Source organism: Apus apus, chromosome 6 (assembly GCF_020740795.1).
Source record: "Apus apus isolate bApuApu2 chromosome 6, bApuApu2.pri.cur, whole genome shotgun sequence".
In the NCBI taxonomy this organism is placed as follows: Eukaryota; Metazoa; Chordata; class Aves; order Apodiformes; family Apodidae; genus Apus; species Apus apus.
Window position 1 is genome coordinate 22,711,578 of NC_067287.1, and position 25,740 is coordinate 22,737,317.

At 34.8% G+C, this 25,740-nt stretch overlaps 1 protein-coding gene across 4 annotated transcripts in view; it reads right to left on the reverse strand.

Moving 5' to 3' along the window:
* Nucleotides 1-346: 346 nt before the first annotated feature.
* Nucleotides 347-25,740, reverse strand: part of ATF2 (activating transcription factor 2) — a 48,046-nt gene continuing 22,652 nt past the window's right edge. For 3 of the 4 annotated variants that reach the window (XM_051622915.1, XM_051622912.1, XM_051622913.1), the window contains 7 exons: nucleotides 24,990-25,168; nucleotides 24,572-24,686; nucleotides 24,307-24,393; nucleotides 17,084-17,233; nucleotides 14,852-15,058; nucleotides 9,029-9,134; nucleotides 347-3,026 (listed from right to left, as the gene is read on the reverse strand). In XM_051622915.1, coding sequence (XP_051478875.1) covers nucleotides 2,800-3,026; nucleotides 9,029-9,134; nucleotides 14,852-15,058; nucleotides 17,084-17,233; nucleotides 24,307-24,393; nucleotides 24,572-24,686; nucleotides 24,990-25,168 — 1,071 coding nt within the window. In that variant the 3' untranslated portion in view covers nucleotides 347-2,799. The remainder of the gene's footprint in view (nucleotides 3,027-9,028; nucleotides 9,135-14,851; nucleotides 15,059-17,083; nucleotides 17,234-24,306; nucleotides 24,394-24,571; nucleotides 24,687-24,989; nucleotides 25,169-25,740) is intronic. The other variant, XM_051622914.1, reaches the window with a different exon arrangement.

Here is a 25,740-nt window from a genome sequence, read left to right on the forward strand (position 1 = left end):
ATATGGTGACATAACAGGATAAGCCGTGCCATTTACAATGTTTCAATCAATCATAAATCAGCCCAAACCATTTTTAATATCCTAAAAACCAAATGCAAGGGGCATGATCTTTTCTCGTCTTTTCACAACAGAACTGTGTGCAGTTCATCTGACTATCTTTGTCATTTCCCAGCTTCATGTATATTAAGTTTCTCAGAAGCTGCTAGAACTCAACTGAGAGCAATGGAATTTGGTTTATTTTCTAAGGAAACGTGTTATTTACATAACATTACTTTGACTTTATAGGAATGACTTGCAGATAAATGCTGATAATTGCAAGATGAAGAAACAAGTCTGACGACAGTGATGCCTTTTAGAACAATTATAATTTCATTAAAATAGGAACATAACTTAAAGATAGATTTTATTCTCTTTGATGATTTACTCATGCAAACTGCACATAAAAGAAAACAGTACAGTTTGTGAAACATGTCAAATGTAAAGACCCAAAATGCTAAGTACAGAAGTAGTGTGACACACGTCTCAAAACGGAATCCATGGTAGTACGACTAGTAACTTTTCTCTATTTGCTGAACGCAGATTTTAATGGTTCTTCTTCCATCCCCACCGTTAAATTCATGAACTGTTTACACATCTCCTATACACTTATGTAGACTTATTTTACAAGCGCAACAATTTTGTTATAAAAAGAACTCCACTTATATAAATATGATTTAAAAGCCTTTGTGTTTAGGAGAGCAAATTAAAGTATAATTGACAAGGTCTTATCTAGTCCACCAACACTACAATGAAAAGTGACTGTATAGCTTTCTTGCAGAATTCACATTTTGTGCCTTTGCAATTGATTTCCTTCTGACAAGAGGTCCATTGTATTTCACCATCCTGGAAACGTTCAATAACTGTTAGAGGTTTTATCTTGAAATTGGGAAAGTAAGACTTTTCAATGCATGAGGTTATCAACTCAACTTTCTAAGTTTAAAAATACAAAATATTTAGAATCCCTATTATTTTCATGCTTGAAGCCCTGCAATGATACATATATGAGTTATATACTTCTTTGTCCAGTTTTCATTATAGTATGGTTGTATATATATTGTAGAAATTACAGTTTTCCTGTGGATCAATTACATTTTTAGACTTGAAACTGAATCAGATAGAAACTTGATGGCACTGACACTTAAAAACACATAGTATAGTGTGGAGAAGGAAGAGCAAATGAACTACACAACCCATTATAAGTGCATTAAATCTTTGTTATATACATAATGGAATCCTGCTTTACTGCCAGTTGCTACTATGCATCTGTTTTTGCTATTATACAAAGTTTTCCGACCTGAAAGCACACATCTACTTTTTTTAAACAACTTAATCTATTGTAAAATATTGTACTGTATTTTGAACATGAGTACAGAATCAAAATAGATAATGGCACATTTAAAAAACTCAGTATCCTACAGATGACTGGATAATGAGAAAAAGTGTACCTACAATCATCTCATCAGAAACAAACTACATCATGGAATGTTAGTTATCCAAATTCGCACAGTAAATAACATTTTAAAACTGCAATCACCTATCAGCCAGCATCACATAGAAGGCATCTTTAAACATTCAAGCAAAAGACTGCTGGCATTAACTACTGAACCATTCTCACGCACACACCACACACACCACATTATAATTACATTGTTTCCAAGATACGGTAGATACTGATTTTTTTTTTTTTTCCACAAGAAAGGTATAAAAATTTTTGCTACTAAAAGATGACAGTGCTTACACAAGAATTAAGTACAAGTTAGCTTGCAAGTACAAGACAATGACAAAAAAAAAAATCTTGAGTTGTCTGAAGAAAGTTTTTAGGCTTTTCTGGAATCCAAAACCATGAGTAAACTCCTTAGTCTGTGACTCAAAAATCCACAAAATATCAACCTACTCTGGAATACTAAGTATTCCAAATTTGATAACCCTGTATTTTACAATATGCTTACTGGTTTCAGCCTAACAACAAAGGGTAGTTGGAGATACCTATTCTGACCAAAGAAATAAAGCTCTCCTCCCTGCAGAGTGAAAGTGTTGGAGGGGAAAAAACCACCTGACATAAATTTAACATAATAATAAAAAAAAAATCAAATCTATTTAGCAAGGATCCTCATCTAGGATAGGTATGTGCATAAGAGTACTGTATCTCATATACTGTACTGGCCCTATTAAACAAATTAAGAACCCCAACAGTTAAAAAGCCAACCAAATTCCTATACATAAATCAACCCAAATGTTTTTCTCCCAATGTTCTTCCTCTCGTAATGTGCAAAACAACAAAAAGGCAAAAAGACTAAAAGCAAATTTACTGTTACTGTCTTTCTCTTGCCTAGTGCTTTATGACCTTGTTAATGTTACAAAGTCAATAGGGACTATGCAGAACTTTGGTATAAAAATGTCACATAATATTACTATCACAGTCTTGGGGATGACCTTCAGTAATTCACCCCAACGTTTGTTGAAATAATACCAAATTAAAAATGAAATAAACCACATTGTACTGTACACACACTTTACACATTAAGCACAAAAAATAACTAGTAAAACTAATACTTAAAAAAAAAGTCTTTTGCAAAGAGACTAGAACTGGTGTTCTGTCTCATCTTCACTGCCAATCGTTAAAAGCCAAATTTAAGTTGGATTTTTAAAAACGAGTAATTTTAAGCTACAATTTCTCCTAGATGGAGACTGGTCTTTTGTTGATTTCCCTTTAAAGTCACAAATGTGTATCTAAGAAACGGATGCAATGCAAGTTTTTAATCAACTTCCTGAAGGCTGTGACTGGGAGGGAGGCGCCATGACGATCTGGGACAGCACTGGCTCGGTGCTCTGATCCGCCATCTGGGTGAGGACAGAGGTGGCCACCGCTTCCGCCTTGGAAGTTGAGCTTACGCCATTGGAAGTGCTGACAGAACTGTGCTGAATAGCCTCTGTGTGTGGACTGCTTGGCACTGATAGGTCTTCTGAACTGTCATCTTTATCTGCAGCTGAAGAAGGAAAAAATTCATTTGGTTTTCCCCCGGGCTGCACACCACCACGTCCCAGTAACAGCAAGCACCCCCACGGAACTAAAACACACTGGGTAATGCAGCACAAACTGCAAAACAAGCTGATTTTCAGTTTTTAAAGAAAATACTCATTTGTAAGCAAAAAATATGGACTGCAGTATGCATTATTCAGGCAGCAAGAACATTTCACATCTTCAAAGTCATGACTGAAATTTCCCAATTTCCTGCCTTGTAAATCAGCTGGTGGGTCCTATACCTCATTCTCATGATGAATGCTCACAACAATAAGCAGTATTTATGGATTAAAAAGGCTACCAGATCTCCAAGTGCTATATGAACTTGCTTTAGATTTTAAACACATGCTATTATATTTTAACACCCTATTTATCAGGGCTTGCTTAGTAATCAAATTAGAATAATTCAATGTTTAGTAATACTTGTAATCACGACTATGATATCTGAAAAAATATTATTTATATCACTATATTAACTGCACAATACTTTGACAAGTTTTCAACCCACACCCTTTTAACAGAGAGAAAAGTTAATCAACTTCTTTAGTATACAAATGCCTCTCAGTAAGATTTGAAATTGTTAAAACTGATTTTAAAAATACGATATATGGTATGATATTTGTGATATGTGATATCATAGCCTAATTTCCATAGAAAACCAGGCTAACAACAGCAACTGAAAGTAACACTAAGCATGAACAAATAATGATGAAATGAAGTTTATGATGCACTGAGGTCTATATGACATACTAGCTATGGGTAAGAAAATTTACTCAATTAGCAAGTCCCCAACATAAAGATCTTTGAAGCAACTCCATGCACGCTAAGAACACACTCCTCTTCAAAGCCCAAAACCAACAGTTTTAGTATTAACCGCTTCTGGAAAAGAATGGAAAGGTCAAAAAAGATGTGTAAAGAAGCATAATTGCTGTATTTCTTTCAAAGAAATACTGCCTACATGGACGACATAACAATTTCTCTTATACCTCTACTTCAAGAGCATGGATATAATAGTTTGAAAATATCAATGTTCTTATCCATGAGGCCAACTATTTTACAGACACTGCGTTCTTTTCCAAACCAGACCTTTCAAGCATTAAAGGAGACAGAGACAGATGATATTAAGCTAGGTCTGCTGACAATTACCACATATGCTAGGCTTACATGGTAACTGTATACAACCAGAAGAAAATTAAAATACTTCTGAAAGACATTTGTGATCCTTAGTAGGATTTGTCTGTTCAAGAACAGGTAGAATGTGAACAAGTGCCAATCCAGTTAATACTATTCAACAGGACTTCATCTTTGCTACATGTCTGTCAAGATCTACAAGATCTCATGTAAAAACAAGAAGGAACACATGCAAACTTTGTTAAAAACAGAAACTCTAGTGCCACTTTCTGAAAAATACTGAATTACTAATAATAACAGCAGCATATTCTTCCCCTCAGATGGAATGAAATGGCAACAAGTGGGATGACATGTACCAAATACAGTCTCCCTGCTGTCACACTTGCTCCTCATCTTCAGAGCTGGTGTTACTCTCCTATGAATCTCCATCTTCCTATTATGCTTCTTTTGCTGATCCATGATCGCCTTCTTGGCCAAATGCTCCTCAACCCCAACCCTCAATGCTACAAGCCAGTAAAGTTGATAATTATCTTTAAGCCAGAGAAGGAAGCTTTTCCATTATTCTGTATCCTTTACCATGTAAGTTGTTAACTCAAAACAAATGTCCATAGTAGTATCACAGCAGTAAAGAACAGGAGAAAGGCTTGATTTTCTGATTTTGATGGGCTCAGGAAGACCATATATGCAATGGAAGAAACAGTTATGAGAATACGTATGATCACCAATGTACAATAGAAGTTTTCATATCATTGAGCAGATGAACAAACATACGGTGCTGAAGAGACAAAAGCACATGTTTCAGGTCCTTTCAGATGCCATGGGCTAGAGGGAGACAGGTGATTATGTAAGATACAGACCTAACACACTTTACAGTAATAAATTTGACTGGAAGTGTAAATAACTACAAAGTAATATTTAGATATAAGATGCCACCTTAAAGAATAGCTATTTAGATTTCCTTCAAAATCCTTCCATATGTAGCCCTAACTTTACAGGAATAGCAGTCAAAAATTGAATACAGAAATCCAATTGGAGGATTAAAATGAAACAAGAAAATCTACTCAATGAACACAGGAGATATGTAAAAGTCACCTCATTACAGAGGTGGCTTGTTTTCTTAAGCCCAAAAACTGGGAATAAAGAACAAAGGCTTTTACAAGAACACAAGGAAGTCATATTTAAATTCCAGCCAATGTTTTTCTTTTTTCTTAGCTGACCAGAGAATTGCCAGGCACAAGACTGTGGTTTCCAGGAGTGCAAGCAATACATACCAGAATTGTAATGTAGCTTACAATGCAGAAAAAAAGCCTAGGTATTTTAGCTTTTTAATGGCTTCCCCAGCTTTGCCTCAAACCAAGGAAAATGCACAGTCCAAATCAGAAATTAGTCTACAGAAGTAACATGTGCTGTACATTAGAAGGCTGAAAATTTACAGACCTACATCACATGAACTGTCCTGAGGGCTACACAAGTTCCTACACAGTCTGCATCATGAGAAGAAGAAAGTCGTTCTGGTAATGGAACACAATGTATAGGCTGAGCTATAGGAAAAAGTTTTATAATACCAAAATAACCACAGAGGAAACTTTTGAGGATGTACTAAAAAGTACCCTTTTAGAGTAGTCAAACACAGCTGTTATTTGGTGCTTAGCATTGCCTAACAATAGTTTTCAGTAACATAAACAAACAAGGAGGGATTTCAGTCTTCTGAAGAAAAAAAATTCACCAAAGCCAAAATGGGAACTAGTATGCAAGCACTGCCATGTGACTCAGTCCTCCTTTCAGTCCCTTGATTCTAGGAAGGACGCCCCATGGTAATTCTCATAAGGCCATCCATGGACTATAGAGGGACTCAGGCCTCAAAATGCTCATTTCCAGTGAGATGGTCTTTGTGAATATCCCCTGCAGTCATGACAGGACTGTTGCCTGTCCAGAACAGGCTGTAGGAAATTGGTGGTTTGAGTAGTTCAAATTACTAGAGGTCTGAAACCGGTTAGCCACCTTCTACCATTTATGTAAAACTAACTAAAGAATACACACACAAAAATAATACCATCTACACTGCAGCCTCTATTTATATTCTTTTATATTGTTTCACACAAATTTTCTTGAATATGATGATGTCCCTTTGAAAAATATTAAAAATACCCAAACACCCTTTTCAAATACTTTTTTATAACTCTAGTTTTCACAACATATTTTCTTCTTGCAAGTTTCCACTTTTTTCTCCTGCTCCAAGTCCAGAAAAAGCCTGAGAAAATACAGGAATATTGCAGAAGACTTTTAGTAATAATCTAGTTTAGAAGAGCTAAAATGGAAAATAAATGAACAGCACTTAGATTTCATCTATACCCAGCATTCCTCCCCTCCAGGTTTAAAGACACATTCAGAACCAATAGCATCTTTCTTTGGAAAATAAAGTCTAAACTGGTAGAAAACTCAAAGATTGCAACAGAAATTATTTCATACTGCCTCAAAACAGTGACAACTTTTATTGTGTCTCTGTCCTGATTACGCCCCTTTTTGAAGCAGGCATAAGACTTTTTAAATAAGGAAAATATGATCCCAAAGAACAATCTGAGAAAAATAAAGTGGTATAGGCAGAGTCCTGCTCTTCACTTGGCATGAGATAAAAATGTGTCCAGGAAATCCAAAAGATCTTAAACTGTAAAATTGCCAAAAATACCCTGAAAAGCAATAGATTGTTTGTGTCTATATATGTGCATAATACATGAAACCCCATTAAATTGTGGACTTCGCTGTTAAAACATGGTCTGCATGGTATAAACTAGCACTGTCTCAGCAGTGCACAATAATCAGCACTACAGGAGTTCTGTAATCTGGTGTCTTTCATTTCTTCCACAAAGACCATTAAACCACTCAATAAATTTTTGAAGCCATTCAAACTTAGATTACTTGATGAACATATATGTTTATTTACAAATACTTTATATGTACATCATTTTCATAAATGTATTAACAAAAATAATTTTTCCTCTCATAAAATTGGGCTGTGGGTATGTCACTTAGGCCACATGCTTTCCTATTCCTAGCAATATTCATGCTGAGATGTGACACAATCCTTTCACAGGGCTGGCATTAGAACTCTCATTCATGTTGAAATATGACTTTGAACAGACTTTTTGAGAAACTAGGTGAGCTATGCTTCCAATCTCCTTGCTTACTATTGGTTTTTTTTTTTTTTTCTAATTTGGAGGCTTTTTCCACTGAGTAGTATCTTAGTTCATTTTTGTTTTGTATTCTTTTGTAAATTACATAGAATATAGTCCTTTTCTGAGGGCAGAAAATAAGCATTACCAAACAGCCTGTTCATTAACTTCAACAAAGATATCCTTATGCATGTCATTAGTTTACCAGTTTAAGACTCATTTTAAAAGTATTTTTTCATGCCAGTTCAGGAACATACATCCTCAAAACCAACCAAATTCAAGAAACCTACAGTTTTTTGTTTGGCTGAAAAACCTTGCATGCATAATGTTATCCCCTAGTAGCTTCTGTATGAAATTATGTTGTTCTGTCAGATGGGAGCCATAATGGCCTCATCCCTGCAGCAATCATTGTTAATATAAATCCCGAACATATTTCTATACTGCTCCAATTTACTCCAAGATGCTATTTTCTGTCTTGTCAAAATGACTGGAGATCAAAGGACCAAGATTTATAAGCTCAAAACTGACAAATCAGTATTCTAAATATATATGGCAATAGAGAGTTGCTAAATCTCCCGAATCTTTTAAATTAAAAAATATTGCCCATTCTGATGAAATTGCTTACAACGACTACAAGTAAAGATGGTGGCCATTAAGTTTTACCGCAAGCACCTGAGGATCTGTTTGCATGCAATACAAAATGTTCCTTTATTCTCCTGAATTACTGACACTTTCAAATTAAAATGAAGTGGCTACATATGGCAGAAACAATCTTCACATTTACAAATATCCTGAAATATCACTAAATCATAAAAACGAAAGCTGTGGGTTATATATTATGAATGTTGCCTAATGCATTCCCAGCTCAGTTATTTGTAACAAATTTGTGTACAATGGACAAAATTGGCCATTTATTCTACAGCAGCAGCAGCTGGCTCTGCCACTGTGTATCATATCCAAAAATGAAGTTACGAGTAAGGAAAGCATAATCAACCTTTAAAATGCTGGAAGGATGAAAATCAAATGAGCACCTTTAAGTAAAAACATGTATTAGAAAAAAACGCCACTGAAACTCTCAGAATTCCCTTAGTATTAGAACTGCTTTTTAAAATGGTTCATAGAAAAGTAGTTGCTTAATGTGGAAACCAAAACAATCTAGAAGACACTGTACAGTAGAAACCATGAACCTGCATCTGATTATTTTAAGGGCTTGACTGATCCTAGATGTTTTGGTAAATGAGGGCAGCTGTTCTATTACCTCTACTGAAATCTCATGACAGTGGAGAAAAAACACCCACAAGGACCTTTCAATGTACTAGGCTAAGATGAAGTATAAAAAAATTACATGCTCTTAACACTTTAATTATATTTTCCAAAGCAGGTGTAGTAACCGATAGTCCTTAAATGATTACTATCATAAGCATTTATTAAATGGACATAAAACCTTCAACATTATGCAACACTCCAATTGAAAGGCCTTAAAAACTTATTTCTAAATATCACATAATTGTTCCTGTCCAATAATTTTCAAGATTGTTTTTCTAAAAAATCCCAATCTTAAACATAATTTTAGAACTGCACTTCTCAATGTTAATGTTCATTCAGCTCACATTGGCAGTATTTCATTGATGCAGCCTAAGGCTATAGGTAATGGAACATTACTCACTATGATAGCCAGATTTCTTCTGCATGGCAGTTACAGGGCAATCTTTATGAGCCAGAAGAAGCTGTTTCAGCTGTGCCACTTCATTTCTCAGCAGGGTGACTTCATTCTAAAGGAGAAGAAAGTTACATACTTTACCAGGCTCAAACTACACACATTTTGAAGATAAGTATTAAGTTTTACAGGATTTTCAGTTGTTCATTTCGGGGTAGAAAAAATACAAGAAGTTTCCATTTGGTACATATTGAAAAAATGTACACACTTCTTTTATCTCAGAATATGCAAATATCAACTGAAAATTGGCTAAATTTACTTCAAGATTTTCTTAAACCAGGAAATGCTATCTTTGAAAACATAACATATGGTTTTCAGTTGGCAGATGCAGAGTCTACGTATAGTTGCACTCACGATCCAGCTATTGTAAGACTCTCCTGCAAGGTTTTGTGATGAATTCTAATCAGAGTAAACCTACATTTAACTACCAACATTTTAACAGATGCCACAGCCAACAGTAAAAAAAGGTTAAAAAACCCAGTGAATCAGCCAACACAGAATCGTATTTGATGACTATATTTGCACTTGTTGAAAAAAGAAAGTCTTGTGCACTGGATAATAACTCAGTAAACGTCTCTTGATTTCTGTATTAATTTTCTCTTTGACAATCGTACATAAATGTGTGGTATGAGGGAATAATTGATAATGACAAAATCCTGAACTGTCAGCTTATGTCACTAAATTGGAGTGTAATCTAGGAGATAGCACTTGCAGAACCTAGTAGCTGCATTAATTTTCAGGATGTGCCTTTCCACTGTTGGGTGACCTTGAGCAAGGTCATCTTACTACTTTGTGCTTCAATTTCCCCATTCGTAAAATGGAGAACAAGTGATACTCACCTTCCGTGTGCAGCAGTTTGATACCTATAGATAAGAAGAGCTACATAGCTGCATTATATGTGACAATCCAAATTCAGAATGGTATGGCATTTTGATAGACTTATATTCACTTTAAATACTAGAAAAATGTTTAAGTATCTACAGAATCAACTTATCTGTAATGCTTTGTGGTACCCATAGCTTGTAACAATGTATCATTTTCTTGGGTTACTTTATTTTAAATATAAATCCTTTCCATTGATACCAGAAGTTATTTAAACCTTTGTACATTAGCATAATATACCACACACATGAGATGACTGTTTGGTAAATGCACATGTTTCTGCATTTGAAGTTAAAGAAAAAATAAACATGAAAATTTGATTTCATCTAAAATCAATTGACAAAAAAGCCTCAAGAAAGTCAACTTATTTACCTGCAAGCTAGAAATAGGCAGTGCAGTCAGGAAATACATGAATTATAACTAAAAATACTCCAAAGTACAGAAAACAGCTTTTAATAACATAATTTATTTGGTTTAATTGCACTAAGTAACAGTGTTTATAATTAATGTAACTAAAATACCAGTTTTTTTTAAAGGAAAGCTCCTCTTCATGTTCTCTCTCTCCATTTAGAAGACATAACATATCAAACCTCTATACTTGCAAAATCCTCTTAAACTATTAAGGACTACTTTTCTGTTCAATCATCGTATTGTGTCAAATATCCCTTTTAGAAACTTTATATTCAAAACAAAAGCAAGAGCTGAAAGAAAGCAAAAAACCTGACTCCATGGACATTTCTAATGAAATAAAAATGGGATTGCAAACAAATAAAATACACCAAAGAACAAACAAACAAACAAAAAAACAGGGTTGAAAAAAACCCAAACCAAACAACCAAAAATCACACCAGATCTTTACCAGCTGGCATCTTATGTCCTGAAACTATGGGCTGTTAGAGAAGCACGCTGCTTCTGCCTCCAGGTCTCAGTCTCCTCTTAGTTCACCATGTTACTTACTGAGGAGCCACAAATCTGGATGCCAAGCAGGCAGCTGCACAGAACTGACACAGCTGAGGGGGAAAAACCAAAAAGGCTGATGTAGTTTTGAGACACTTCTTGAGAATCTACAGGAGCAGCAACATCCAAGAATATGAAACATTTCACTAGCTGCAAGGAAAGTTAGCAAAATAAGTGGTCAAATTGCGAAAAGGTTTTCTGAGATTTTCTACCTAAATCTCCCACATTTTAAGGAAGAATTTTTTAGACAAACAGCATGTACAAGTATCAAGTTGCTGTTTATCAATGCAAGTAAAACTAATGTTTATGGAAAAATTTTTATCTGCTAACAGAAATAGGAAAAGCAATTGTATTATCTTATTTGAAAAAATGGAACAGCATTCCTACACTAAAAAAGTTAAGGCATTCTCATTGAATACATAGTTAGCATTGTTAACAACATGAACCCTGCATGCCAACACTGCCATATGGAATGCAGAAATCATTCCTGAAAGTAGAACAGATTTTGTCTGCCAGGCAAGTGGTATGTGAAATGCCACAGAAAGGTAATCCACAGTTGTCAATAACATATTACCAGCAAGAACCATGTCTAATTGGTAATAAAGGACGGTTGTTAGAACCAACTCCTACACATAATGTAGTTTCTTATCATGTATGGGACAGCAGCAAGACTTCACATCTCATTCAAAAAATGTTAACACACAGTGGTCATTTAACATGTGGTTAGTGTTGAAAATAAGACTAACAAGAAACACATGGTGAACACACTTTAACAGTTGGCATGAGAAAGGATTATTTTAAGTTTTCGCACTGGAAAGATCCTCCTCATTAATGAGATATGAAGTCAAGTGTAGGCATCAACAATTCTTTAAATAAGCATGGAATATACCTCACATGCTACCTAGAAGAATTTTTATGTTCCCACATTTCCAAATGTGCTAAAATTAGAAAGCAGGTTTCTGAAAGAAAGCCTATCTATTTTTACCTGCACTCTGTTTTGCAAAAGACACTTTCCCTTCTGCATTCTTACAACGGAATACCATGCAGTGGACAATACGTTCTTCTGTATCTGCCTATTTCTCCCTGGATCCAAAATATGTATGTAAAAGTGGAACCAGATTAACCATTACTCAGCAATATGTGGGACAACATTTGTCAGGTTTACTTATGAAAACCATCATCAGAGATACGTGGATGTGACTTACAGGGATAGGGGAATGATCTGTGGCTCAGTCAAACATCATTATTCCTGTTTCTTTCTGAATACCTTCTACAACATTTACTTATGGGCATTTCTTTAATAATGTAGCCTTCCTAAAGCAGCTTCTGCAGCATTAGTACAAACTACCACTTGATTGTTGAACCTTTAAACCTACAGTGACCTCGTGCAGAAGACAGACTCCTCTAACATTACTATTTTGCCCTCTAAAATTATTAAAGCAGCAGGGACCAAATACACTGTATAATGAATTTTGGCATCTGATCCTGCAATATGACTAAGCAGCCACTGGGGACACATAGTCAGTATTTCTTTAACACCTTATATAGCATACCATGCCCTGCAGTATTGTGCAAGGCACAGAGGCAACACAATGTGGTATATAAAATTTAAGATCAATAAACAAGTCAGTATATTAGTAGAAAACACAGTTCACAACAAGCAAACAATAAATAAACTTTACAAGATTGGAAGCATGAAAAAAACCTTGCATAGCTGAGTCTATGATAAAGACAACCAGCCTAACCTAAATATGTTACTGGTGTGATGTAATTGATGGAAATTTTCCCTCAAGTAAAAATCTGAAAAATATTGGTTAAAAAGGAAATTACACAAATCATTTAAAAGAAGAAATTCATCTATAGAAAGCTGAAAACTATGGAATCATAGATCAAACAAGAAAAACTCTTAAAAATTTCCATATACTGTTAAAGAGTCTTAGAAACCTTGACATAGACATTATTAGTGAGCTACTAATTGACTTGAAAGAAGTCAGAATTGTTATGTGAAGCAATGCAATGTAGCCATTTTGGTAATAACCTACTTTTGGAAATGTGACATCTCAGTAAATTCAGCTAAGCAGGTCATTTAAATATTAAACACAATATGAACTACTAACCCCCAACACTCAGTCTATAAAACTGCACTAAGGCAAAACTCCAAACTTATTAAATTTACTATTAAATATAAAGTAAGTAATCATGGATCATTACTGCTCACTACACTGATCGGCTGTGTTAGCCTGTTAAGAATTATTATGGAAATATAGGATTGATTAATGTTTCCACAAACAGTACAGTTTAATTATTTCTCTGACATTCAATTTTCTTTACAAGTCATTCTGTTCTTCACAGTTAACAGTTTTGCTTTTGACAGAATGTAAGAAAATTCTGTCTTCAACTCACTGATTTAACTCTTAGAAACATGGAAATGTTTTGGTTATTGTACTTAACACTATTTTCAGTTATAAAAATTGGTATGTTTAAGGTAAAGGCAGTTCATGTAATACCAAAAATTGTTTTCACTAAGAAAACTGAAATATAGCCCATCTTTTTCATTCTTTGTTTTTCTTTCCATGGATTTACCTTCACTTGTTTCTTAGTTATTTAAGCTATGGTGGTACATATAATTTTGTAATTAATGGATTTACAGTGAGGACTGTGACTGCATTAAAGGAAGAGGTGTGCAAGTTGTGAACAGGCATGTGAATACTATGTATTTGCAAGGAATTTAAACTAAAGCTGGTGCACAGTGTCAGGATTCTTGGAATATGGGAAATTATTTCATATAGTGAACTTAGGTATGAATTTCTTACATTCTACAGTCTGGGATGCTGAGTATTTTTAAAGACATGAAGCTGAAGACAATTGATACACTGTAATTTTGATTCCATGATAAAAAGTAATCTCAACACACCCTGATTTCCTGTTGACTGAGCTAGGACATGTTCTATATCAAACAGCATTGAAAGAGGAGTTTTAATAGGAAGGAAAAGATCTGTCAATCTGTCTCAGTGAGAAAGAACAAACAGTGAAACTTCAAAATTCCAAATTACTTTCCATTGCATTTTCTAAATGGATACTTCATTTAGGAAATGACATAATTTCTGTAATTCTCAAAGTAAAGCTTTTAGGCTTTGTATTTTGAAACAATGCTTTGTGCCAATTCTTATGTGCTGCTGGAAAACATTAAGAAAGTATGCTTTAATATTTAATAGTAGTTTAAACAAAAGGGCCATGGATTGTTTTACTGGGGTAACAGATTCCCCAACATGGCAACTTTCCAACAACTGATGACCTCAGATGAGGTGAAAAAATGACTGACAACATACACTACCCTCTTATAGTTTACTTCCCTCACTATAAGGTTTATGCACACTGGGAGGGCAGTGTGGTGAAATTTGCACTGCCACTGCCTGTGCTGTACCTGTTCTGTGGACAAAAGAGGCCTTCAGTTTCCAGGGAAGTCAATCTGGCACCTTTCACGAGCACTACATTCACTTTAAAGGAAAAAAAGTGAAGTTAAAAAGAACCAAAGAAAATAAAACCAAATCTTATTTAAATAACTTGGGCTGTGATACAAATTATTAAAAGCAAGATATTTTTAAGGCAAGGCCATTACTTTCCAGATAAGCCTTTATTCCAATGCGTCTTGTCATTCTTGTTTAGTATCACAGTCTGAAAGTTATTTAAAATGGAACAAAGGACAAAAGGGCATGATCCTCAAATTTACAGATCTTGAAATCTGAGTATTCTCTTATAATCTTATTTTACTGGTATATGCAATTAATGTTGAATTTTCAATTCTGACATGAGCCACCAGTTACAAAACCATTGATACTTCGGATTTCATGCAAAGTTCAGGTTCCATTGATCCAGGATCACTGTCCAAGAATGGAAAAACTTAGATATTTTTACTTGAAATTAAAAATTTACCTGTAACTGGCCATTTAGTGAGCTCAGGTCCTCGGCTTTTTTCTCCAGTGACTGCACCCAGACTTTCCGTTTCTGTCGGCACCTGGAAGCAGCCGCCCGGTTTCGCTCCAGGAACTTCCTTCTTTTCTCATCAGGGTCTTCATTGGCAGCTCTTCTTCGCCGACCACCCGTATTTGGTGTTTGTGGCGTAGGCTGAGCTGGGGATGCCTGAAAACAGTAACAAGTATTAAAGAAGTTACCAGTATAATAGCACTCATCACTTAACCTACAGAACATATAATATAAATACATATAATATAAATACATATCACATCTTGAGAAGAGCATTCAACAACATTTCTAAATACATTCAGGTTATAGACATATCACAGAATTAAATCTACAGATATATTTTTAAAACTTTTTCTGTATTTCAGTAAGGTATCTCCTTACCATGTTACATCATCATGAAACATTTTAATTACGGCTCTGGCTTTGGTTTAAAATTGCACTAAAAGAAGCCACTCACTTGACAAAGTTAGGTTTATATGACATTTACATTCAGCACCTGAATAAAGGCTGGAAGCAGCACTTCTTTAGATGGGCTCTTGGGTATTATTTTACCAATTGTGATGGCATGAGTATTAACAAAAAGTAAACTTTAAAAAACTCTTTTACCCAAAACAGCTTTTAAAAGTTACATTTAGCAGGAAACAATTTTTCTACTTTTGAATCTTCTCAAAATACCCTTCCCACAAACTTAATTACAACTTATTATGCCCAACAGAGAGAAGCTGTTTGTCAAATGCCATCAATGCTGACACTCACTGATCCCTGGATCTCCTGACAGCCACCTCCTACTTGATGTGTTCCCCACCACCATGTACTTATTTCCCTTATATCCACACACATATTATGACAGGATCAAAATATTTCAGTAATTTATATATTAAACACCTTTGCTAACTGCATATGGACCCTGGGCAAAGTAATTAATTATGAAAACAGAATGTTTGAGCTTAAAAGCATTTCAAATGATAGGGCAGACAGAATTAACTTTCTACATGACATATTCACCAGTGCACCTGAACATTCAGTCTAGCACAGTAAGGAAGTTTTATTTTTAAAAATCCAAAATGTGTATAAATTCTAGAAAACTAATAACAAAAAAATCCTTGGAAATGCAAAACAGCCTTTTAGAAATGGAACACATGCAATGTTTGTTTGTTTTAAACACTAAAGTAACAACCTTAAGATTAAAGATTAAAGTAACAACCTGAAGATTAAAAGTAGCAACCTTTTAGTCTTCAAAATTCTCCTATGTGGTATTATGAAACTATTATTTTAAAAGACTTAAGACAGTATAGGAAAACAGTAGCTTTAATAAGGAGATAACTTTACAATAGGTAACCTTGTCCTCTTTTTGCTCCAAACATATTTGTTTTGTTACATTATTTGATTTCACTGGCCAGTCTAAGAATCTGAGGGCTTTCACTGCAGGTGCAGGTCCTTACGGTTCTGGGCCAAGTATGTACCTTTATAAAATTGGTGTTATGCTATGAATTCTGAAAACACTCCCAGAGATTTTTAAGAGTGTTTTGAAAACATGCACAACATAAAAACAGTCCAGCAAGTTGTACTGAAGCAGAACATCAACAATCCTCCAGGATTCACCCACAGAAGTACCTCTTTCCTCCAGAAGAACTCCCAGTCTGACTCAGAGGTCTTGCCCTTTTTCCCTCTGTTCTCACCTATCACCCCAAAGGGACAGCACACTATTCCTAAGCTCACAGCCCCTGTATCAGTACCTGGGATGACACAGTACACAATCACACAGCTGAGATACTTTGTGTGGCAACCCAGAAAAGATCCTTTAAGCAAATTAACACAAGCATGACACCCAAAGCAGTTAGAAAAAAATTTCTGAAGTGTGTTTATGATACAAAATATTAAACAGATGCAATATAAACAGAACATAAAAGCCCTTAGGTTTTTCAAATATATATTAACCAGCTGTACAGTTTTTAGTTACCACAGAATTTCTTGTTACTGCACTCCATAAATTAGGAGGACTTAGTTGTGAATTTGAGCAGACAGATAATACTTTTTTTTTTTTAAATTACAACTGTGGATAACACGTTTTATAATAATTTAAGAACATCTAAGAACTTTAAACATCTGAAAAAACGTAAAAGATTTCTTTTGCATAATGAAGAAGGGGGCAGGAAGTACAAGTCCACACTGTTGTCATACCGGGGTTTCAGTTGTTGAAGTTGCAGGTTGCTGTAGTGATTGTGGTCGTGGTTCCTCTGACTGAGTCCTAACCAACCCACTTGGATGTCCCTTGGCAGTATCTCCATTTGTTACCTGAGGGTGCTGCTGGGTCAAGGCTGCTTTCAGTCTCTGCAAGCAGAAAACAAATAAAAAAAGAAAAAAGAAGGAAATATTCTATTTTGCTAACTTGAAGCGTTATTAGTGACTTATAATAACAGTAGTCACTTCCATTTTGGAAACAGGAGCTCCAACTCCAAAACAGCTTTCAACAGTCATCTAGACATACACCTACTAACAGGTGATAATTTTCTGCAAGCATGACAACAGCAATGAGGCTTTGTATAAGATCTCAGAAAGAAAAGGATGGTAAGCTGTATGGAGAAGTAAAAGGAAAGCCTTCTTCAGGATGAACTGTGCCCACAAAGAGATGACTGGAAGGCCATAAAGAAAGAGCTGCTGAAGCTGCTATTACACGAGGCACAGATCAGAAAGAAAACAACCACACATAAAGGAAAATAGGTAAAAAAAGAACACAAACTTCTTTGATTTAAAAAATTCTGGTGTTCTCTATATTTAAATTGTAAGCTATGACTCCACTTTTCCATGGTCTTTACAAATACAATCTCTCTACAATCCCTCTTATGAGTAATTATTATATAAATGGCAAGGTCTTTGCTGAAATAATGCACAAAACAGTAACAAGCTTAGGTTGTATGTAAAGATTAACTTTTATTTATACAGAAGTCTGCAAGGGTGTGCTATTTTACATTAGAAATTTGCTAGAAGTCTTGAAGTTCTTTCTTGCACACAGCCACTGTGAAGAACAGTAACTTCAAAGTTCAGCTGTAATACATTCAAGAGTTACTGACAACTTGGTAATATAATTTTTTACAACAAATCCTTAATCTTAAGTGGTAAAAGGTATACTAACTTTCAGCAGATACAACTGCTTCTAATTCCATATTATTTCTTAAAATTCTTAACATTGCATGAATATTGTGTAATTTATCATTGCATTTTCAGTGATATTTAAGAATTTACCTAGACAAATAGTACTAAAGGATGTTTTTCTGCTGTAAAAATCCAGCGCAAGCTTAAGAGAAGGTAAATGACTAAATACATGACAGTTCATAACAACTCTGGTAACTTGTATAATCTTATCTAGCATATGAACAAAATATTGCCAATGTACTAATATAGTCTTTAAAATGTTGGAGCTAGGCTGCATTTGGCAAGCTCAAAATAAGCAGACGACTTTGCACCTATTTATGTAGATATTCTCTATAAACTGTAGTATCTAAGGTCTCTCAACAATTCAGTCATTGGAATATAGTGACAGCTCCCTCCTACCTTGCATGGTGATAGGCTTTTCTGGATCATATTTTACAATTAAAACAGATTGCAGATTACATTTGTCAGAACTGCAAAAAGTCTTCAGATCTGCAATATAGCAAGTTACATCAACTATCAAAAACATATAGTTGGCTGTAGCATCTAACCACCAGCAGCAGATATCCTACTTGAAGATGACAGAAGAAATCTCAACATTCCCCTGCTGTCTTGCTCTTGTAGAATATCTAGCCAGTGCCTTCTGTATTAAGTTTCTTCCACAGTGACTGCTCTACATTGAAAGTAACAGTACACATTACCCCAAAAAGGGACCGTTAAAGCGTACGTAAATATTCTATCTTAACAAAGTTCTGTTCCCCACCTCATTTTTTATCAACTTGGTAAGTTTCCTGGAATGAAGACGGTGCTTTCAGAAAAGTACACAAGACAAATCTAGAGTAGTTTCCAAAGTGCTCACCTCTGCTAAGAATTTAGGATAGCTGCAAGCATTAAGGCAGGACGACACAAATTTTTAAGATAATATGCCCATAATTCTTAGTATACGTACAGCACTTTAAAAAGACTAAGCACTTCAGTAATTCTTTACAGCATTAAAACAAGCTCAAGAATCAACCTGTACCTTCCTAACTCAACATGGAAAAACAAACTAACAAAAAAATATCAGTCCCTGTCTCCAGCTAAACAAACACATGAAGGCCCAAGTGTTTTCTAATTGTCTAACACGGCTGAAACCAAACTCTTTGAATTATTTGAAAGTTTGAGAAGACTATTTCCAACCCCTACTTTAAATTCCAACTAATCCTTGTCATTAAATAGTGATATTTTCTAAACTAACATCAGGACTACCAGGGAGACATATCACTTCCATATCACTGAAAAAGATTTTTTTCAAGAAAGCAGTAAGTATATAATGTTAATATGAGAATTCTATCCAGTGTCTTTCCCATAAGTTATTAACATTTGATTTTCACGTCTCTTAATTTATTATCTGAATTACTTTAGAAGTATTTCTTGTATCATAACTTGCTGTTTATCAGTTATGACAAACCTTCAGGACTCAAAATCCAGGCAGTAGTGATAGACAAATTAGTTATAACAAACTAGTTACAATGTGTCTATTTTAACTTCCTCGGGTTTTAAAGGGTACACTCTCTTTCATTCAAGTCATACTAGCTGATTTTAAAAAGTTACTCTCTCAAAAATCCCTCAACCATGGCCATTTGTCATATACACACTCACCTCCTCCACTGACATGAAAAGTTAAAATTATTAGATGTCATGCAATTTAAGTGTCAAAATATTTAAGTTCAGTGAAAACAACCAGACTTCTAATGTTCATGGCAGTGGACCACAAACACAGTTAGCATGTGTATGGCCAGTGTCTGATCTACTACGACAGCACTGGCAAATCTTAAGCCAAGTATCCTCCACAAAACCACCCCAAACCAACAGATTCTATAAACTGGAAATGTCTTTATAGTGCTTGTTTGAAGCTGGGTACTTAAAAAATTTCCTCCCTAGCATATCCATTTCCTTAGTGAAAAGCAGCCAAAGTTCAGAAGATTTGGGAGATGAAACAAATTAGGGTTTCTTTGGGCTTTTTAACGTCCACATAAGGCAAGTAACTCTTACTATTGTCTAGCTCCATTTTTTCAATTTCTGCATTTCTGTGTTTCAAGAAATATTTGCAAAATTGACCTCAAAGGAAGTGCATGCTATTACATTTTTATATTTTACATTAATTTGAAAATAGCAGTAGAAAGAAGGAAACAGCACAATCCTATCTACATTATAAAAGATCTATCATCAGGCACAATGGATGTGCAAAGTAGGCCTTAACCTTCTGTACTGAAACACTAACGATGAAACCATTTAATTTCATAAATTTGTAAGTAAATAAACTCTTTTTGAAAATTACGTTGTTAGGTTTAATGTCTTAGAAAGTAATGCTGGAGTAAAATAGAACATGGATGTCATGCTTCCTGTGAGTATTAAGATAGCCCAAATACCATGAGAATACCAGTTTTTAAAATCTAGTATATTGAAACAAAAATTAGAATAAATGTATATAAGCATTATTATGTGGGGAAACCTCACGACAACCAAGGTTTGTTTACTAATATTTCATTACTAAAGGCAAACTAAAATTGGTATTTGCAAAGATCTTAATAGCTTTTGAAGTCTTTACCAGTGAGATTTTATTGTTCATGTATATCCTTGAAAACAAATCCTCACTGTATCTGTCAAAATTTGGTAGGACTAGAGCATTCCATCAAGACCTCACAGAAACAAGATAATATTCTACAGAAACAATTTGTGAAAAACTCAGATCCATATTTCATATCTGCCACAAAAGCTCATCAGAGTAATAACCCTCCTTCTCCTGGGTGTTATCCTACCATCTGCTGCTCTATTACTTATCTTTATTTTGCAACTAATTAACAGCATAATCTTCTAAATTCAGCAAGTTAATTATCATTATTGTGGTCTTTGCAGCATCATCAGTCCTTATGAAGTCTTGTCTCTCCACCCCCAGAGAACATATGAAAATGAAGTAGGTTGTGAGGGTCTGTTTCTTTAGAGTAGGCTCATTAGGTGTTTGCTGATTAGCTCGGCATGCAGAGAGACAGGTCAGAAGAATTCTGCTGAACACAAGGTCCCATGCCGGGCTCCAGCAAGTTAATGTCGGTTTCTGAACATTTGCCAAGCTGCCCTTTGTCACTTCTCAGTAGACACCTCCTGCAGAAAGTCTACTGGTTGCCCGCTGACTGCAAGGTATTTCTCAGATTGTGACAAAGGTTTTTATATGGGTAGGAGGAGACAGAGGGAGATGTTCAGTGTTAAAGTAATTGTTAACTTCTTCAGAAACTTCAGCAATCCAAGCAGAAGGGTCTGAACATTAAGCTCGCACTTAAGATGTGCACTCAAAATAGAACGTTTTACAAGACAGAGTAGCTCATGGCTCACATTTCATGTGCACAAAGCATCTAATTAGTTCTTCTTACAAAGCAACAGTTAGATTCATGCATGCCTATCTTAGCAAGGAAGTATTTTTGTTTTGTTTTTTTAAACACACCTAACGCATCTACTTCTAAGCCTCTCTAAAATACCACAAAACTGACTTATGAATTTAGGTATGTGGAAGTTAGTTTCCACAGCATAACAAGAAATATGGAGTCACATCAGAAAAACGGATAATTTATATTATTAAGTGTGCCACAAAAATCTGAAAGTCATTTTCACTCCTATTGAATGTCATTCTCCATGTAAGATACAAGGATATTTTCAAGAGAAGAGCAGTAAAGACAGCTTGTGTCTGAATAAAACCTCTACTAATACCTCACTTAATTTCTACAAGCAACAGGAGAAAAAAGATCCAAGAAGGTTCAAAACTATAGTAACAGTGCCTTTCACAGGTGTGAACGGAGCAGCTATGTTGCCTACAATAACTTTAATATTGGACAAAAAAATTAAAATGCAATCTATTTTCACGTAGTTATGTCATATGCTGAAAGACAGCACTGTATATGTTTCAGTGCTGAAGCAGACCATAATATTGTGCTTAACACACTCTTCCACTAAGTTTCAGCTGTTTCAGTTAAAAGCTTCTTCCAATAATGTGCCAACTCATTAGGATTTGGCTCACTGCTTAGCCACTTTTTAAACGTTTGTCTCTCATGGTTTTGTTTGTTCTGTTCACAGCTTGTTTTCCCCTCCCAGTCATCACTCCTTGCAGTTGGTATACATTTTTCTGCCATTTCACTCACTGAACTCACACGCAGCTGTCTCTCCGTGGAATTTGTGATCAATTAGTGTCAGGTGACCTCAATGGTAACCAGAGAAAATGGCATTTCAGCAAAGAAAGGAGTCCTAGAAGTGACATTAACTTGCTGCCCGTGAATAACCAAAACTGCCACGCTGAAGGAGCTTGTCACTACAGACTGAAAACTTTATCAAATACAGAATACACATTTCTAATTATTATGCATTAAGCACTCTAGTCTAAAAACACCATCAAATGTGCTAAGCAAGCCCTTTTATAAACTGAAAAAAGTCTTCATAAGCAGCCCATAGTAGGGAAAAAATACCCAGCAAGTATATTAGTTCCCTTATCTTTAGAGGGTTTTAAGACTTCCAGGACAGCTGAAGAAAACTTTTGTGTCATAGGACGGCATCCAATACCTATTACCAAAGATGTCTTCTGCCAGTTTTTTTAAGCTTCAGGTTTCAGAAATCAAAATGGCTGTTTTACTAAAGTTCATTTGTGATTTTATATAAAGAAATACATGATGCTCTATATACAATTTGGTATACGTAACTCATAAGGTAGTTATCCAAGTAGTACAAAAATTAAGTTCCCCAAGTATACATTTAAATAATTAAACTCCAAACCTATTTCCATCAGGAAATAATGGCACTACAATCTCTATTTTGATTTTTTATCAAATTTGTTCTCATCTTCCCTGAAAAACAGGAAGTCTATACAACAATACCCTTTTTTACACAGGTAAGAGAGAAATGAATGAGACAGAGGAATAAAACAGAGCAAAAAGTGCTTCTCTTATTACAAAACTTTAAAATACTTTCCTTGAAATGTCATGCAAGAAATGAACTGCAGAGATAGTCTCTGTGAAACCAAATGTTGAATCTTCTGTTGGCTTAACCAGGAACCCATATGACAAATAAGCCCAGGTACCATACCCTTGCACGATTTAGTATGTAGCAAGCAAAAATATTTTCAAGATAGATGAACCATGAAGGATTTGGCAACACAAAGATTTAAAAAATTAACTTTACAGTTTATAATAAACTATCACATATCTGCCAACAATGCATCACAGGGCATGGTAAGTTAGTCTTTCTGTTGCAAGCTTTTCTACATAAAGTTTCTCATTAAATTGCTTTTACTTTAGGAGTGGTAGGAAATTAAGTTTATTTTATTTTTGCAAAGAGACACTATAAAAAAATAAATGAGCGTAAGAAATATACATAATTCCGATATTCTTGAATTCTGCTCATGCTTTACAATAAGTGACAAGGAAAGAGGAACTACTGCAAATATCCTTTTTACAGTCTCATTAAAAAAAATATAAGCAATCACTGAAATGCATCTATTAGCTAAATTCTAAAGAGAAGACTAATGAGATTGTTAAATTTTAAGTCTAATGATATTTTTTTTTCTTTGCATCCAAGTGATTGTTTCTTCCAACTTGAGATCAAAGTCTTCATCACCTACGTTTATTTCCTTCTCTTTAAAGCTTTGTAAGAGCAAATCACTAAGTAATATGGTTAAAAACCTAATTACTCGCCTATCTAAAAAATTATTTGGAACCAATTCCTCCCAGATTTCACAAAGCAAAATTGAGTATCTCCTGACTCTAAGGAAATGTGCGATTCCTGATAAAAAAGTTCTTGTTTTCACTTTCTTACATTCTACTCTCCAGGATTTAAGATAAATTAATCTATTCAGAGCTGTTTATATTTAAGTATTTCCTCAGGTATTAAAAATATTCCTTTTCCCACTACTAGGGGGACAAGGATGCATAGAAACAGATCTTTCTTCACTCTAACATTTCCTACCCTCCAATACAAGAAGCAAGGAGTTTAGTTAAAAAACAAGTTAATTTAAAAAGAATGACTGCAAAGAAGATCAAAATGACCATTAACAACAGAACTAACATAGGCTGTAATTTGAAATAACTGTAAAATAAACACAGCTGTTATTTTCTTACTTTTATCAAAGTTGTCAAAATATACTAACAAAAGAAAACTAAAGCTGTTTTAAAAAGCAATAGAATATAATTAATTTCTCAAGTTATTCTTCTTGAGGAATAATGGAGTTTTTCACTTACCAATTTAGCCTCAGACTGCACTGGCTGTGGGGAGGAAGGCCCTGGGATTCCTGGGATACTAGGCACCATGGTGACAGGTCTAACAAGCTGACCAGATAAAGTATAAAAATGAAGAAAACCTGAGTATGTTATCATAATAGAGAGCACATGACAGCACTAACCTCTGAAGCCAAAACAGCTATCAAGCTGCTTAAAACTAAGTTCTATGCTGCACTTAGGTAAATCTGTTCCACTTTCAAATAAATATAGCATCATGCTTACTTACTGGAACTGCAGCAGGAACATGCACATTAGAATTTGTGATAGATGCAGGAATGGCAACAGGCATGGTTTGTCCATTAGGAAGATGTAACAGCAGAGGAAAAGGACCTGGAACTGGACTGAAAAAGGAATGAACTATATAAACGAAAACTTATCCAGAGAAAACAAGTGTACACATTATTTTAATTTTTTTTCTTCATATCTATTCGGAGATCAAAAATATGAACTTAGTGTTGTGGAGAACGTGGAATTATATTTCACATGTAATCAAAGTTGTATGTTTCATAGGTAGTAAAGCACCATGTTACACCAAAGTATCTCAAATTTGTATATTAACTGCAAAAACAGTATCTGAAAGGAAACAAGACAAAATTATTTCACATTCTTTAAGAAAACATTGTACTAAGATTTATATAACTTACACTATTGGTCTGTTAGAGGATGGAGCCTGGGTAATAACTGTACTAGACGTTGGTGATGGTATTGCTTGCTGAATAATCACACTTGAGTCAGAACTTGTAAGCAGTACATTAGGAACCTGCAGTGATGCTGGTCGAACTATTGTTGATGTAGGCTGTGCAGTCTGTTGCAGAGACACTTCCTGAGGGAAAACAAAGATTAATCAGTTTGTAAAATACAATTTCAGATCATTAATCGTGACTGTTAAATGAACACAGTTTGATGGAACAAAGCTGAATTTCTACAACAGTTTGCAAGCAGACTCGGTTATATAATTTAAAGCATTAAAAAAAACCCAACCCTTTGGATGCTTCATTTGAACCATCAAAGTGAAATTGTTCCGACAACAGTGATTGTAGTTTTATGACAAATCCTGGCTCAATTTATGCTAAGGCTACTACTACCTGTAATTCAGTATTGATCAGATATTAAGGTGGTTTTTTTGCCAAGGAACCCATGGTGCTATATGCACCATCATGTCCACCCACACTCAGAATAAGGAAAACATTTAATGGTGCATTTCAGTTTCAGTCAATTGTGCCAGATTTAAACAACAGAAACAAAAGCTTAATTGTTCAGTATAAAGAAAAAAAAAAAAGGTCTTTTTGAAGTGCCTTTATCCCTTACCCATGTACTTCTCTTAGCTAGGGTGCTACTAAGTTAAAAATACTTGAAGTGTTACATTCATAGCTTTGCAAAATACATGTTATCTTG